At 45.5% G+C, this 15,632-nt stretch overlaps 2 protein-coding genes across 2 annotated transcripts in view; both read left to right on the top strand.

The window, feature by feature from the left end:
• CUNH5orf47 (chromosome unknown C5orf47 homolog) overlaps window positions 1-12,370 on the top strand; it is a 35,235-nt gene extending 22,865 nt beyond the window's left edge. The window contains exon 5 of the mRNA XM_028756497.1: window positions 12,129-12,370. Within this exon, the coding sequence (XP_028612330.1) occupies window positions 12,129-12,370 (242 nt within the window). The remainder of the gene's footprint in view (window positions 1-12,128) is intronic.
• The window catches only part of Nsg2 (neuronal vesicle trafficking associated 2), a 58,794-nt gene continuing 55,383 nt past the window's right edge, over window positions 12,222-15,632 (top strand). Inside the window, exons 1-2 of the mRNA XM_028756510.1 lie at window positions 12,222-12,400; window positions 13,324-13,473. Coding sequence (XP_028612343.1) covers window positions 13,345-13,473 — 129 coding nt within the window. The 5' untranslated portion in view covers window positions 12,222-12,400; window positions 13,324-13,344. The remainder of the gene's footprint in view (window positions 12,401-13,323; window positions 13,474-15,632) is intronic.

Raw genomic sequence — 15,632 nt, 5'->3', positions numbered from 1 at the left:
ATATATATATATATATATATATATATATATATATATATATATATATGATATGACAAGAAGTCAAGAACCTGCAAAAAGAGAACTGACTAGTACCCCCCTCATCCCCCATGCTGGTGTAATTTTGCATTGCTAACCTCAAAAGCAGCAGGAAGCACATTTGTGCTGCTTGCTGGGACCTGGCTGCTGTACTTGGTGCTGACATCCCAAATGCTCTTAGGGGAGTATCTACCCCATGCCTGCTCCTTGTCTTGCCTTCCATTATCCAAGAAATCGCTGCACCCCGCAATAGGATCCAAGCGGATCCTGACACCTCCTCCCTCACTTTTTTTTCTAAACATCATCTGTCAGCTCTTTCTTTCCAATCTCCCCTAACTAGTCTGCCTCTATCTACCGTCATGATGCTGCTGTGGTCCATTTCTTTCCCTACCTAACAAGTCTCTTCCCCACTATGCTGTTGTCTTGCCTGGATGTGGCCTGTCCCCAGTGAAACTCATGTTGGAAATGTATGGCAATGCAAAGGTATTGAGGTGGTTTGACCTTTAAGAATATTTTTGGTCATGAGGTCATAGGGAATACATTAGTGTACTTCCCATGAGCATGAATAGTTTTTCCCAAAAGCAATCTGTTACACAGATAATTCAATTCCCTCTGCTTTTCTTTGCTCTTCCTCTGCAAACACCCATTTGCCTTTTCTGGATTCTGTCTGCTGGGAAGCATTGAGGTCATCACTAGAAGCCAGGCTCACATAGGCTGAACATGTGTCACCAGGAGGTCCATATGGAAAGGTTCTTCCTATAGTGTGGAGGGTAGATGCTATGGACCCTTAGGAGATGTGCCTAGAAGGTTCTTACACCACTGGAGATGTTGCCCCAAAGGGAAGTGTTTGTTCTTCAATACCTTTCTTTCTCTCTATTTCCTCACTTGTGATGTGAACACTGTCTCTAAAATGTGTTCTTGCCACAAAGAATTACATTCCACAGGGCCCCAAATCCATGGAGCCTTCATATCAGAGTCTGAATTTCTGAAAGAGTGAGCTAAGAAGCCCCCAATGATGTGTCCCACCCAGGTCAGCTCCAGCCTGCTCCCCCAGTTGTAGCACCTTTGCTGTATGTCAATGAGTCCCTTGTGCCTGGGCACCCTGCCCTGGGTCAGGTCCTGCCAATTCCCTGCTTCTGCTGTGTATTTTTGTCCCTCTGAAAATATTTTAGAATGTTCATCATAATTATGCATAATGGTTTGTTCTGAGTTTAGTTGTTAGCATAAAATTACAAAAAGCATAATTTGATCAAGTCTAGCATGTATATTGTGAAATGACATCATAATGAGGCTAGAGGAAGTTCAACTAAAGGCCCATTTGAAATCCTTACTCATAAGCCAGGAGGATGGCTCAGTGGACAAAGTACTTTCCAGGAAAGCATGAGGACATGAGCTTGGGACCCCACTACTCATGTAAAAACTTGAGTGGGGCTGTGCTAGCCTGGAGTCCTACCCTGGGAGGCGAAGACAGTGTTGCAAGGTACCGCCAGAGGACACAATTTGACATAGAAACTCTTTGTTCTCGCCAGCCAGTGACTTCAGAGAATTCGCCCAAATCACGCAACCCCAAGCCTTGCCATCCTCGCCTTTTTATTGATAAAACCCACTTCCTGGGTTGACACACTTCAATTAGCAAGAAGAGTCACAGTAAGCAGAGATACAGAGGTCACGAAAGCAAAGCTAGTATATTTAGGGACTTCCCCAGAACTGGGAGCAATGATGGAGTGGGTCTTTGCTCCTGTTTTGGCCGGGGCTGGTGTCTATCTGCTGGGTTCGTAGGTCAGAGTAGTTGCTTTAACATAGCATCAGTTGTGCAAAGGTCTGGGGCCCGTGACATTCCCTACTGGTTCTATGGCCATGAGACAGCTTGTGGACTCATTATAGGGCAGGGGATTACATCATCCCTCCATACTAACAACTTAGCATGATTTACTCTCTGTCCTACATAGTTACTTAAGCAGTTGAGTAAGAATAATCTTACAGTGAGGTCTAGGAGCAAAAGGATCAATGGCCCAGCAATAGCCATAAGTAGAGTACTTAACCAGGAGGACCAGGAAAAGGATGGCTACAAGCTATCAGATTCTTGACATCTCCTTTCTCTCCCCTTACAATTAATTCTGACCACGGTTAAACTTTCTCTACTTAGCCCTGAATGGTTGGCATAGAAACAACAAGTTTCTCCCAGTATCATACAGAGATCCCCTTGTCATACAGAGATCCCCTTGTCTCATGAAGAAGAGGACCAAACCGCTTCAATTCCAAAGAGCAGCTTCTTCTAAGGAGTCTACTTGGGCTTCCAGACAGGAAATGGAATTTCCCTGTGGCCTAGTTCTGTGCCTACTCTGGCACTGAGGTCCTTGAAGTTTTTAGCCCCCATAATTAGGGATGACGTACCAACTGCAGCTGGGTCAGTGATGCTTACCCCCACCACCAACAAAACAGGAACAGGGACAGCTCGCTGCACAAGCAAGCCTAGAATCCAGATTTGGGTGTGTCCTCCCTTCTCCGCTACACATGAACACCTGTGGTATAACATGAATGAGGACGCAGAGGAGTGGGTTCTCCTCCAGAGCAAACAACTCAGAAGATACACATTTGGTTAAGCCATTAGTGCAAATGATCCAGGTAGTCTCTGGGGCCTGGAAATACACTCAGCTGCCACTCCTAGAATTAACCTGCTGTGTATAGCTACAGGATTCTGCATAGGGGGAACTACCTAGGGGATAGCTTGGTGATATGAAGCAGGTACCTTTTCTGTGGAGGTTTCCTCAATGTGAGCCTAGACTGGTCCTACAGTTTTCATGGTTGAAAGTGAATCTTACTGTTTGACTAATTCCAATCCCAACATAATATGGGAGCCTAGGGGACCAGGCATAGCCAGAAGGTTTTTTTAAATGTATGTCTGGTCGAGAATGGTTAAGGAACTAATATACTCCTTCCAAGCAGCCTGAACACTGAGGGACTGGCTACTGCTGCTTCTCTGACTTTTAACTGCAGTGACCAAAGGAATTCCTGGGGAAATTGGAGACTATGGGCTTCCCCCTTGAGGAGGTGGGGGTGTCATATTCTGGGAGTACCAAGATAGTCAGTTTGTGCTGATGAGCCCGATGGCCCTTAACGAAGTTTTTCTTTTGATAGTAAATTTGCTACCTACAATTCACATACAACCCAACTTCCCAGGTTCTGCCAACAGTGACCTTCAGTTCTCTGTCAGGCCCTAACGCTTATATGTGGGAGTGCATTGAAATAACAGGTAGAGTGTGATAGGATTTTTATGATTATGAAAGAGTGCATGTGCCTCCAGAATGACTCAGTTTCACAACCCCACTGAGCACAATGCTACTCACCTAGTTCTTGGTAGGGTAAAGGGCTGTCAGCAGGACAGACATAGTATCGAGTACACTGAAGTCCTGTTTCTTCTTCAGTGGACCCATAACCCCTGGAGAATACTCCTCTGTGGTCTCTCTTCCCAGTAGTCTCTGGGTGCAATATTTTACAGTAGTCCACCCAGAAGGTAGCTTGGGTCTCAGGGGCTGAGATAGAAGAAACCACTTTTCCCATCCCTGCAGCAAGGCTAGGGGATCTATTTCCTTTTCCCTGGGCATGGCTGCACTGTGACATATGGACTTCCTGCTGGATGGCAGAGAGAACAAACAGAGGTTTGTAATGCTCAGGGAAATCTGGCCAAACCAAGAGGATTCAGGTCCCCAGTGAAAGGGCACAGGTCTTAAGCCAGCAGTGGGTTTTGCACCAAACAAAGCCACTGGTCAATATAGGGAAACTGGCTGGGGTGCCTGAGGTCTTCTGTCATTACGTTCTAAACCATCTAAGCCATCTATGAGTCCAGGGGACCGTCAATGGGCCACCTAACTCCTGAAGAAAACAGTCAATCAGTTTCACAGAAAGTCCAGAGTTTTCTAGGCAAGAAACAGACACCATATCTGTCCATGCCCTCAACTCCTCCTTGAAGTGTTTTAACATGTATTTCAAGGGTGTCATGAGACTTCTGTCCCTATTCTATATCTGTATCTCTAACCCACAAAACCCACAGAGACACACAGATGACAATAAGGACTGCCAGGGATGGCCTTCACACAGACATCTTACAGATCCCATTCACTGGAATTAGGGCTGTATACAGCCTTTCTGAAAAGAACCTTTGTAGAAGGCACCATAAACAGCCTCATCTCCAAAGAGGAGGGATCCAGACGGCTTTCTGTCTGTGTGGAGGCATCAGAAGCCTCTGATGTGGTCAACAGGAACAGACAGAAGTTCCTGGGGTGTCGCGTCCACCCTCGACCAACAAGGAAGACGCAACGCACGAGCTCTTCTCCAAGCAGTTTATTCAGGACCTTTGAACAATCTTCTAACTGATGACCCGGGGGAAAGCTCTCCCAGGCTTAAGTACTCTAGGACTAGCCAACCCCTGTCTGCCACGTGGCAACAGCAGATGGGTCCACACACACGGAAAGCAGCCAGATCAACTGCCACAGCCATATAAGGAGTTGTTTACTCCTAAGAGTCCTCGCCAGCAGGTGGCGGAAGGCAGAGACCAGTGCCATCTTAAAGGCGCACCACTGTGCGGCTCTCCACACTGGGGGCCCTGGGACATTTCAAGGTGTACCCCACTAGGAATTGCTAGTTCCCCACACTATTGGCTCAGCAGATCTGAGGATCCCAGTGTCTCTGGGAATTTTCTGGAGTCTTCAGAAACACATGAATGCTCAACCAAACAGAAAATCTTTTCTCTTACTTGTCAGCTGCTGCATGAGGAACTCACCCAAATATCATATATTCTTCTCTTCTTATGCACAAAACCCACCTCCTGGTTTAACACACTTCGATTAGCAAGATTGGTCACAATAAGCAGAGAAGCCGATGAAGCAAGGCTAGTACACTTACAGACTTCCCGGAACTGGTATTGATGGTGAAATAGGTCTTTGTTCTTGCTTTGGCAGGTGTTGGTGTCTACATGGTTGTTTCTTAGGTCAGAATGACTTCTCTACCATAGCATTGTCAGTTGTGCTAAGGTCTGGGGACCCCTTACAGTAGGAAGAGCCCAGGGGCTTGGTGGCCAGTTAGTCTACCCAACTCACAAGCCCACAAAATAAGAGAGAGAACTTATCTCATCCAGGTTTAGTGAGAAAACTTGCCTCATAAAATAAGAGGTGAACAGATGAGGAAGGCATCTGATGTTGACTCGTGAGCTCCACAGGCATGGGCAAGGGTGCATATACCTGCACTCATGTGATCACACACACACACACACACACACACACAGAGAGAGAGAGAGAGAGAGAGAGAGAGAGAGAGAGAGAGATCTTCACTCATTTACATTTATGGTTATGAGTATATCAAAATGAAATGGTGATAAAGAAAAAGAAAGTTTATCTTGATAATACTTCTGCTGATAGCCAGCAATCTTGCTTAAAATAAAACTATTTGAAAGGAAATAGAAAGCCCACAACTGTGTTCACCTTCTTTCAATCGCCACATAAGACACCTGTTAATAGCTACAGTTTTGGACATCCAGGCCGTAGGCAGTAAGCCCAGTGATCAGTGTTTGGGTTTGGAGTGAAATCACATGTCACGGTAAGAGCGTTTGGCACCTCATCTGCTGGGAAGCTAAGAAAGGGAGGTAGCAATTGGAGTCTTTAAATCCCTCTAATGTCAGGTCCCCGAAGACCTGGCGGTCTCTCACTTGCTCCCTCTTCCCCAAACTTCTATTACATCACACAGCACACCTTGGGCCAAGCCTTTGCCATGGAGACCTTTGAGGGTCTATCCATTTCCTAAAACAGGGCCGTGAGCTGTCTGAGACCTCGAAGGTGCTCCAGGTCCACTCAGTGTTCCACGCCCATTCCCACGGATGCATTTTGTTCTCTGCATTATTGCTTCCATGGGAAAAATTAAGAAGTAGGTGAATTTCTTTGTAAAGCCAGTCCTCCTTGCCTTCAAGTTTGCTTCTGCTATTTAATCTTGTCCTATTTCACTAATTTAAAAAGTGATCTCCTCAGTAGGTATCTAGTTGATTCGTTCAAATAAGGCTCCTGGACACAATTATGTCCCCTTCGGGCACGATAATGACACACTATGGTTTTGAATTGTCCTTAATATGTGTATCTGCTCTCTGTTCGTCCTCTCTGGAGAAGCATCTGTTTAGTTTTTGTTTTGTTTTCTCAGTTTTAGTGACTTCTAGAAATCCTTTCTGTATGCTGGATGTGAGTCCTTAATCCTGTAAATTCCTTGCTAACCTCTTCAAAGCCCAGAGTCTGCCTTTTCTTCCTTTATTTTGTTTATTTTTAAATTCCATGTGTACAAGTACATGTATGTGCCCTGTGTGCATTCCTGGTGCCTGCAGAAGCCAAAAGAGAACATCAGATTCCCTGAAATTGGAGTTACAGGCAGTTGCTAGCTGCCATGTGAGTGCTGGGAACTGAGCCCTGATTTATTTATTTATTTATTTATTTATTTATTTGCTTTTTAAAGACTGGGTTTCTCTGTGTAGCCCTTCCTGTCTTGGAACCCACTCTGTAGGCCACACTGGCCTCCAATTCATAGATCCACCTACCCCTGCTTCTTAAATGCTAGGATTAAAGGCGGGTGCCACCACCCTCCCTTTTTAATAGTGTCTTTGGCAAACCAAAATTTTTAAAAATTAATGAACCCCAATTTATCAAACTGTTCAGATTTGTGAATTCTTTGCCCCTCTCTAGGGGACATAGGATTCCTCTGGTGTTTTTCTTTAAATGTTATATTTTGATGGTTTTAGTGACCTATGATCTATTTTGCATAAGACACAAGGCACAGGTCAAGTTTCGCTGTTGCAACATCATTGTTTAAAGATCATCTTTCCTTCTGTTGAATTACACTTGGACCTTAGGCAGAAGTCCGCTGGCCATATATGCAGGCCTTCTTTTGCTGGCTCTTGTCTTCCATTGACACTTTTGCCACCACAATGCTGACTAAAACACAGATCTTGGTAGCCTATCCTAAACTGGGTGTGAGGATTCTTTTAAAAGGTCATGTTAGTTATTCTAGTCCCTGTATTCTCCCTACGCATTAGAGTGACCTTGTTGAACCATAAAAATTCCTGCTGAAGATTACAATAAAGTTCACCTACCAATCAGGTCCTAGATAATTACCGTTGTTGCTGCTGCAGCCAGTGTCTGGCTCACAGAATCGCTGTGTCCTCCAGTGTCTGCTCACAGAATCGCTGTGTCTTCCAGTGTCTGCTCACAGAATCGCTGTGTCTTCCAGTGTCTGCTCACAGAATCGCTGTGTCTTCCAGTGTCTGGCTCACAGAATCGCTGTGTCTTCCAGTGTCTGGCTCACAGAATCGCTGTGTCTTCCAGTGTCTGCTCACAGAATCACTGTGTCTTCCAGTGTCTGGCTCACAGAATAGCTGTGTCTTCCATTGTCTGGCTCACAGAATCGCTGTGTCTTCCAGTGTCTGTCTCACAGAATAGCTGTGTCTTCCAGTGTCTACTCACAGAATCGCTGTGTCTTCCAGTGTCTGTCTCACAGAATAGCTGTGTCTTCCAGTGTCTGCTCACAGAATCGCTGTGTCTTCCAGTGTCTGGCTCACAGAATCGCTGTGTCTTCCAGTGTCTGGCCATTTGAACACTTTCACCAGCATTTTGTAATCCTGCCATCTAGATCTTGTGTGGATTTTGTCAGACTAATTTAAGAATTTCACCATTTTGGAAAGATAGTGCTAATATTTTTTTAAACACATAGCTTCTGGTTGTTTATTGAGAGCACACTGAAATACAATTAATTCTTGCACATTATTCTGTCTCCTTGCTTTCTGTCTATACCAACTTTCCTGAGAGTTCTTTTTATTGTGGATGGAGTTTTAAATTTTCTTTGTGTATGTGTATGTGCGTGTACCTGTGAGAATTCATGTCGACCATGTCCCTGCAGGTGCTGTTAAAGGACTGAAGGTCATCTGATAGAACCTGACCCAGGGTCCACTGCAGAAGTGGGTACTCTTAGCTGCTGAGACTTCTCTCCAGCTCCTGGGTGTTAAGTTTTATCAAATTACTTTTCTCAGTCAACTGTACGTCCATTATAGAGCCCACTTACTTATTCATGATATATTGCTAGTTTTTCCTGTGACTAAATTGATTTTTCTAATATTTTGTTGAAGATTTGGCACCTACATTTTGGAATGTATTGGCCACTGATGGTCTTATATTAGACAGTTTTTATCTGGTTTGATATCGTGGTCTCACTGGCCAGACAGACTGAGTTAAAAATGCATGTGTGGTTGCTTGGGGCGGTTCACTTTTTACATGATGCCTCTGGTTGACTGATCAAGATGGAGCTGAGGGTCTCCTTCTTAGCCACTGGGAAATCAGAATATTCCTGGACTGACAGATACTGCTGTGCTAGACTGAACTGACTAGGGGCTCGAAGGTGGTCTCTCAGTTTTCCTGTAATTGGCAGTTTTTCTGCCTTCCACCTCCCCCACATCCTGTTTGCTAATGCCCAGACGCAATATTTTTGGTCAACATAACTTAGAGAAAGATACTACTGGCATCTAATAGGTAAATGCAGGGGTATTGTTAACAGATACACAAGACAGCTTTCTGCCTTCTCCAGCCCAATACACTAGTGGTTTTGAAGTGAATCCTGTACTGAATCATTGCTGATTTTCTGTTTGCCACATTCACTCATTCACTCATTCATTCATTCATTCCATCTGAACTGACCACTGCAGTTGTCTCAGAGTCTGGGGTGGAACTCCTTTCTCTTAAGGTGAGGGGTCGTATATATAGATGCTTTATTTTTCAGTCATGCAGATTTAAGATAGTTGTGCCTTCTCTGTGAGTCAGTACTAGCTGATCTCAAAGTCTCCTGTTCTCGATGGTCATTTTCTTTCCCTGGGGTCTGCTGTGTCTGACACTAATGCAGCCACTTTCGGCTTCTGTTTTGTCACAGATTTCTTCTTTTCCTCATGGCTGTATCTAAATGCTTGACAAGAAAATGACTTAAAAAAGGAAGGGTTTAACTTGGCTCTTGGATCTGGAGTTGCAGCCCACTGGGGTAGGAAGGCCTGTCTGTGGGATCAGCCTGTCACATAGCAGAAAGCTGCAGGAACGAACAGGAAGGAGGGGTTGGTTCCACAGAGCTGGCTTTCTCCTTTGCAACTTTTACTCATTCAGAGACTCCAGCTCATGATAAAGTGCTCCCTGTGTCCAAGGAGGGTCCTCCTCACTCAGCTAATTCTCTCTAAAGGATCCCTCCCCCATAGATACACCCAGAGGTGTGCACAAATGCCTTGCATGCTGCTCAATCCAACCAGGTTGATGGTGGAAATGAACTGTCACACACTACCTGGTATCATCACAGTGTGTCTGTCTTCCTAAAATCCTTTTTAATTTCTCTTTTACATTTTCAAATGATCTTTTATCGGACTGTTTTCCTTTATAGGTTCTTTTGTTTTTGTTGGGTGTTGTTGTTGTTTTGTTCTTTTGAGACAGGGTTTTTCTATGTAGCCTTGGCTGTCCCGGCGCTTGCTCTGTAGACCACGCTGGGCTTTGTAGATCTTAAACAGCTGGACATGCCAGGATGTCACTGTGCTGTCCTCTAGAGTGTGTAACAGCACAGCTTACCACCATTGCAGGCTGCAGAGAGGACTCCAGCCTCTTACAGAAATGCAGAGGGTTCCTCAGCAGAGACCAGTCCTGTCCGACAGACAACCTGGTGGATCTTCTCAGCAAGCATGTTGCCAGCCTCTGTGGTTTTCTGTCTCTTTCTACCTCTGAGTAGTCAATAGAAGACTTTGAGGCTCAGGATAGAGGTAGGAATGTACTGATATTTTATGTGTGAGAGTTTCCCATCATGCACCCCAGTCCCATTCATCCCCCCATCCCTTCATATCTGCCCTCTGCCCTTGCAACCTCCCTCACAAAGAAAAAAGAAAACCATCATCACAGAAGCTATAGTGTCCCTTTTGTCCACATATCTTTACTTGCAAATGTTCATTGCAATGAGAATGGATCTGGTTCAGAACCTCTGGCTTCTGCTACACCATCATCAGATCTGGGATATCCTACTGTGTCATGGAGATCCTGCAGCTTTGGATCTGCCAGACGGGCCCTTTCATGCACTCCAGCAGTTTATAGATGGGTTAGATGTTGGGGTGGGCAAACTCAAAGCCTTGAACCTGGGCCTGTGTGGTAGCTGAGCTGGTCAGCCTGCCAGTTCTCCTGCACCCACACCACCAGGGTGAGCTCTCCTGCTCTCAAGCCCACGAGGCTGGTTCTCTCACCCACTGCATGGCAGATGATGTCTATTGCATCTTTATTACACACACACACACACACACACACACACACACACCACATCTTTGTATCTTCTTTGTATCTTTTGGCTATCCTAAGATTGCAATAGATGTACTTAAATGTTCACAGATTACTTGGACCCAAAGCTTTACCATGTAAAGCGGTCTATAGGACCACGATGGACACTACCTCAGTTTCTTTGCTCCCCAGGCTGCTCTATAGATGTCTTATAAGTTGCATACAATGAAAACCTCATCAAACGGTGTTATAGTATTTGTTTTAACTCTTGAATGGTTTTTTTTTAATACCAAATGATTCTATTTTATTTGGAACCCCTCAACCTTGTTCTCCAACAAGGTAAGAATCCCAGATGTCACTCCAGCCAAGGCCTTCCATCCAGTTTGTCTTTTAACCTCACAGGTCACCAAGCCTGGATTTCTCCTTGCCTCCAGACAAGCCCCTTTCTGGAGCTTACTAAACTCTAGGGACTTCTGGCTTGAAAAGTGTGGCTTTTCCTTCTCAATCGGCCATGAACTATCAAAGGGGATTTCTTTGTCTTTTGTTGTATTAGCGTTAGGATCAGATATAGATGTTCTCAGCTGAACACGTGGTTGTTGACTATACTGTGCTGGTCTCATGCCATGCTTGAACCTGGTAGTCATTTAAGTCTTTGGAAAGGAGGGGGAGGAAAACCAATATTTCTTAGAATACTTCCCTCTTACACAGATACACCTTTTAACCCTGCCCTGTGTGATGCTGATAGTTGACAGCCTTCAGATCTCAGAAACCCTTACACACATTTCATTCCTACACAGTACAGAGGACACACACGTTTCTGTGCCTTTTAACATGTGGATGCTAGCTAGGGTGATTTTTTTCTTCCTCACACAGAACAGATATTTTTGAAATCAAAGTGGGAAGGGTGCTCACTACCAGGACAGATGGGTCATGAAACACACGGACAGTGCTGCAGCTGCTGGTGAACAGTGATTTGAGCCACAACTGGGAGAAATCACTGGCAATGGGCTCCAACCATCCCTATGGTTGAAATAGGCATTCAGAGCATCATTCACAAGTCAAAGGTATTCCCATGGGTATATTCTCTTCCCATATCCCCTGCCATTTTGCAATGGAAGTGTTATCCTCCATCAAAGGCAAGGCAGCAGAGGCTCAGAGAGTGGCTCCAAACGTGCCAGATCCACACGGCCAGTTTGGTGGGGCTGACACTGCCTCTCTCACTCCTTCTCACTCTGGACATCAGACTGGGTGCCATTTAACGTCTTGTGCTAGATACAGATTTTGGGGACAAGAGGATTCAAATCCCAGTTCCGGCCTTTTCCAGTTCTGTGACCTTAGCTGAACTGGACAATCCTGGGGCAATCGTGAGCCAGATAGGCCAAGTCTGTGGAGTGCTTTTCATTGTCTGCATTTTGTGCAGGCGTGTCTCCACTGCACGCCACCCCAGTTCCCAGTCACTGTTAGAAACCACAGTTTACAAAAAAGGATGGTAGCTTGAAAGTGACCGGGAAGGTGTTACTGCACAGGAAATGGAAAATAACTACCAGTTTACTTTCTCTTTTAACCCCAGAGCTGGTGTTGTGAGCCATTCTGTTTTATAGTATTGTTAGGGAAGCTTTTTCCCATGGGAAAAAAAAAAAGAAAAGTGCCTGATTTTTCCAGTTCCCCCAAAGACTCAAGAATTGCATTTTACATAATTGTAATTTTTTTATAAGCCACATTACTGTTTTTAGAATAACCAAAATCCCTTCCACTTTTTTTGAAACCGTTTGTCCTATGCAGGGGTTGTGGCCATGCATGAGAAACAGCAGGTGGTGCCAGATGACAGGTGGTGTGGGAACCGTCCCCGGTGGGAGGCGCGAGCAGGCGAGCAGGCTGGCAGCTGCCAGATCGTCTCTGCGCGCTGGCGCCTCGGTCTCAGAAGCTCCGGATCCAGGCACGCGAGGGCTGCTTTTTCAGCACCACGCTCTCTGGCTGAGGAGGGAGGACTCCTGTTTGTCCTCCTCCTCTACATATTGGCTTGACTCTGCTCTGACCCCCACCAGTGCCGCACAGTAAGTAGGCATTTGTTTTTGTTATAAACCACTCCCCAGCACCCTCCCAGCCCTTACCACCCTGTCATCCCCACAACAACTCCGTTTGTCTAATTACGTCCCACCAGCGGGATTGACAGGAGAAATTCAGTTGTGCAGGGGTTTTGAGGGTGCGGTGAAAGCAATCCTTGACTTCAAAGGAACTGAAGGGAAATAAATGCGATTTGTTTATTTAGTTGGCAGTCTTGCAATATGGGGGCTGCTAACTTTCCATGGAAAAAAAAAAAAAGCAAAGCCCTGGCTATTGAGGAAACGGAGGAATTTCACGGCTGAATAAGGAGATCAGGAGATCGGGTTCAAGCCAGCCTCTTTCTGATGTAAAAACTGGATCTCATGTACAATCTACATATTATGTAAAGAGAGAGAGAGAGAGAGAGAGAGAGAGAGAGAGAGAGAGAGAGAGAGAGAGAGAGGTCTTAAGAGATATTGAATGTATTTAATTGTGTTTTAGAGATTGGTAAAGAAAAGGCAAAATAACGATGTGGGTGGTGGGGTGAAATGTATCTTACTGCAGGGGCCCAGAATAATGGAGTTTTCTTTTGTGCTAAGAACAAGCTTGCCAGTGGGGCTCTAGGGATATGTTAGCCATGGTGTCTTGGCATTTTTTTAAGCTCATCTTTTTTTTTTTTTAAATGAAGGTTTGAGGTTTTTGGTTGTTTTGTTTTGTCTTTTTCTGCTCCCCAATTTGAGGGTTGGTGAACTCATGGGCAGTTAGCACGTTCTGATGATTAATGAAGTTTCCCGGACAATGGGAATCGCGTCAGGAAATCTAGTGGGAGATGGATGGCTATCACCAGGTTGAACACTGCCAGAGTTGCGCTGTCTCAGACCGCCCTCAGCCCCTTGCATTCCCGCTGTAACCAGAACACCGCTGCTTGCCTTAGGTCTGGAAAAAAAGCAGAAGCATGGTGAAGCTGAACAGCAACCCCGGAGAGAAGGGGGCCAAGCCGCCCTCCGTGGAGGACGGGTTCCAGACCGTCCCTCTCATCACGCCCTTGGAGGTTAATCATTTACAGCTGTCTGCTCCCGAGAAGGTAATGGGTGATCTTCCTTCCCCTGTCCCCCAGGCTACCCTAACCCAGGAACCCAAGCAGCAAAAGATTTTGACAGCCCCCCACAGCCACTTTCATTCTTCCAGCTGCGGAACAGGCTCCTTTCCTTGGAAAATACTGTATCCAGAGATGAGACATTTCCAGTGTCATTGCAGATTTATGGTATTTGCTCATAATCTACATCTACAGGCAAGAAAACGAATGTTCTCTCGTTAAGATTTTATCATGGCAGATGAATACACGTAAGCTTCTATGCAGTGATGAAGGGGAAAGCTTGTCTTAATTTTCTTGAGGTGTTTTGAAAATTGTTTGGTATAGATAGGAAGGCAGAGATGTGGGCTCAATCCAACAGCTCTCGGTTTTCACCTGCGACCTCTTGCCCCTTTGCTAGGAGTTGGTTATAAAAAGATAAAGTTAAAAAAAAAAACCTTCTTCAGAGGAACCCAGTGCATCGTGATCTGGACCCAAGCATCACAATGACTGGGGAGGGGCCGGGGATAGGAGAGGGAAGGCAGGATAGATGAGCCGCAGAGGAGAATACCCAAATCGGAGTTTTGAAGGTGAGTAAAAGCTGTACCGGTTTGGAGTGGAAGAAAAAAGGTATTTAAGGCAAAGGTGAAAGAGAATGCGTCCAGTGTGGGAAGCTCCTGTGGATACCGTGGCTGCAGGAGGATGTCTGGGGAGACAGGGCAGGGAAGCAGCCTCCAGCTGATGCCACATCTCCTGATATGAAGAATGGCGGTGGCAGAGGGGTGTCATCCTACAGACATAGGTAGGAGAGAGTGTGTAAGGTCTGCCTGTGGGAGCGGAGGCTTGAGGCAGCGAGCTATTGCACATTATCTCGAGAGGTTTGCAGGGAAGAGATCCTGCTCCCAGGCTGGAGACTGAACAATGGATCATCCATTCGCTCGATTTTTTTCATTGGCATCTTCAGGAGGGCATTGTGTGTCTTAACCGCTTGGTTCTACCCAATCAATGAAGAGGAACTAAATCGAGAGAAGGAGCTGGCTGATTGGCTGGGACTGAGTCATTTGTTTTGAAAGCAGAGAGGTTTTTGACAGAAGAATGTGTCAGGGTGGGTGGTAGAAATAGAGTTGCTGAGCTATCCTAAGAAACTAAGAAAGCCTTTTAAAATGAGCTCTGAGCACACAATCGCTGCTAAGGAAACGTGAAGAGATGGTATTGGGAACTCGCCACAGGCACATCAAACACACTCCCGATGTCTGTTTGTTTGCTTGATTGTTTTGAACTTCATATTGGAAACATCGGGCGATTTAGAAACTCTTGTTACTGAGGTCACCCCCACCCCCAGAGCCATTCTGTCAGAATCTGTGGGATGAGATCCAGTCATCAGCATGGATGCAGTCTCCCCACATGATCCCCATGTGTGGCCATGTGTGAATAACTCTGTTTTAGACCCATAATACACCTGGGAGTCTGGGATTGGAAATCCACATTATGGGCCAACGTTTGGGTGGTCCAAAGGCATGGAAAGATGAAGTGAAAATGTTTGGACCTAAATCCAGGTGTCAGTGCACTTTGTGAAGGAGAAAACGTTGTCTTGTGGTTCTACAAGTTAGTAGCCGCATGTGCATGCCTGAGAGACATGCAATGAAAAGAGACAATGGAGGCCACCTCCTCAAAGTCCTTCCACATAGTCACAGGCTATCTAGAGAGCAGTGTGCCTTCTCTCTCTTTACTCTCCTAATTCTTTCTGAGAGTTTTCTTCTCTCGCTGAGCAAACAGCCCAGATGTACCAGGAAGTCACCCCAAAGCCAGCATAGTCAGCTGTCTCATAGTGTATGCCTAAGGATGGAGTGAGGCCCTGCAGGGTCGTGCTGCACACTCCCTGTGGTTCACCTGGGTGGGTGCTGTTTCCCCTTCTGTGGAGCAAGGAAGCTCATATATCTGGTTGTCGGAACAAAATCAGAAGATGTCAAATGGCTCAAAGCCAAAAATAAAAGTAATTAATCTGTTCAAGTGCCTTTTAAAATATCAAGTACTGCACACACACACACCATTGCACACACACCACACGTTGGACACACACACCATTGCACACACACCACACATTGCACACACACCATTGCACATGCACCACACATTGCACACACACATCATTGCACACACACCACACATTG

Source organism: Grammomys surdaster, unplaced genomic scaffold (assembly GCF_004785775.1).
Source record: "Grammomys surdaster isolate TR1022 unplaced genomic scaffold, NIH_TR_1.0 126121, whole genome shotgun sequence".
NCBI classification, from domain to species: domain Eukaryota; kingdom Metazoa; phylum Chordata; class Mammalia; order Rodentia; family Muridae; genus Grammomys; species Grammomys surdaster.
The sequence above is the reverse complement of the archived record's forward strand: the minus strand, read 5'-3'. Positions and strand labels throughout refer to the sequence as shown.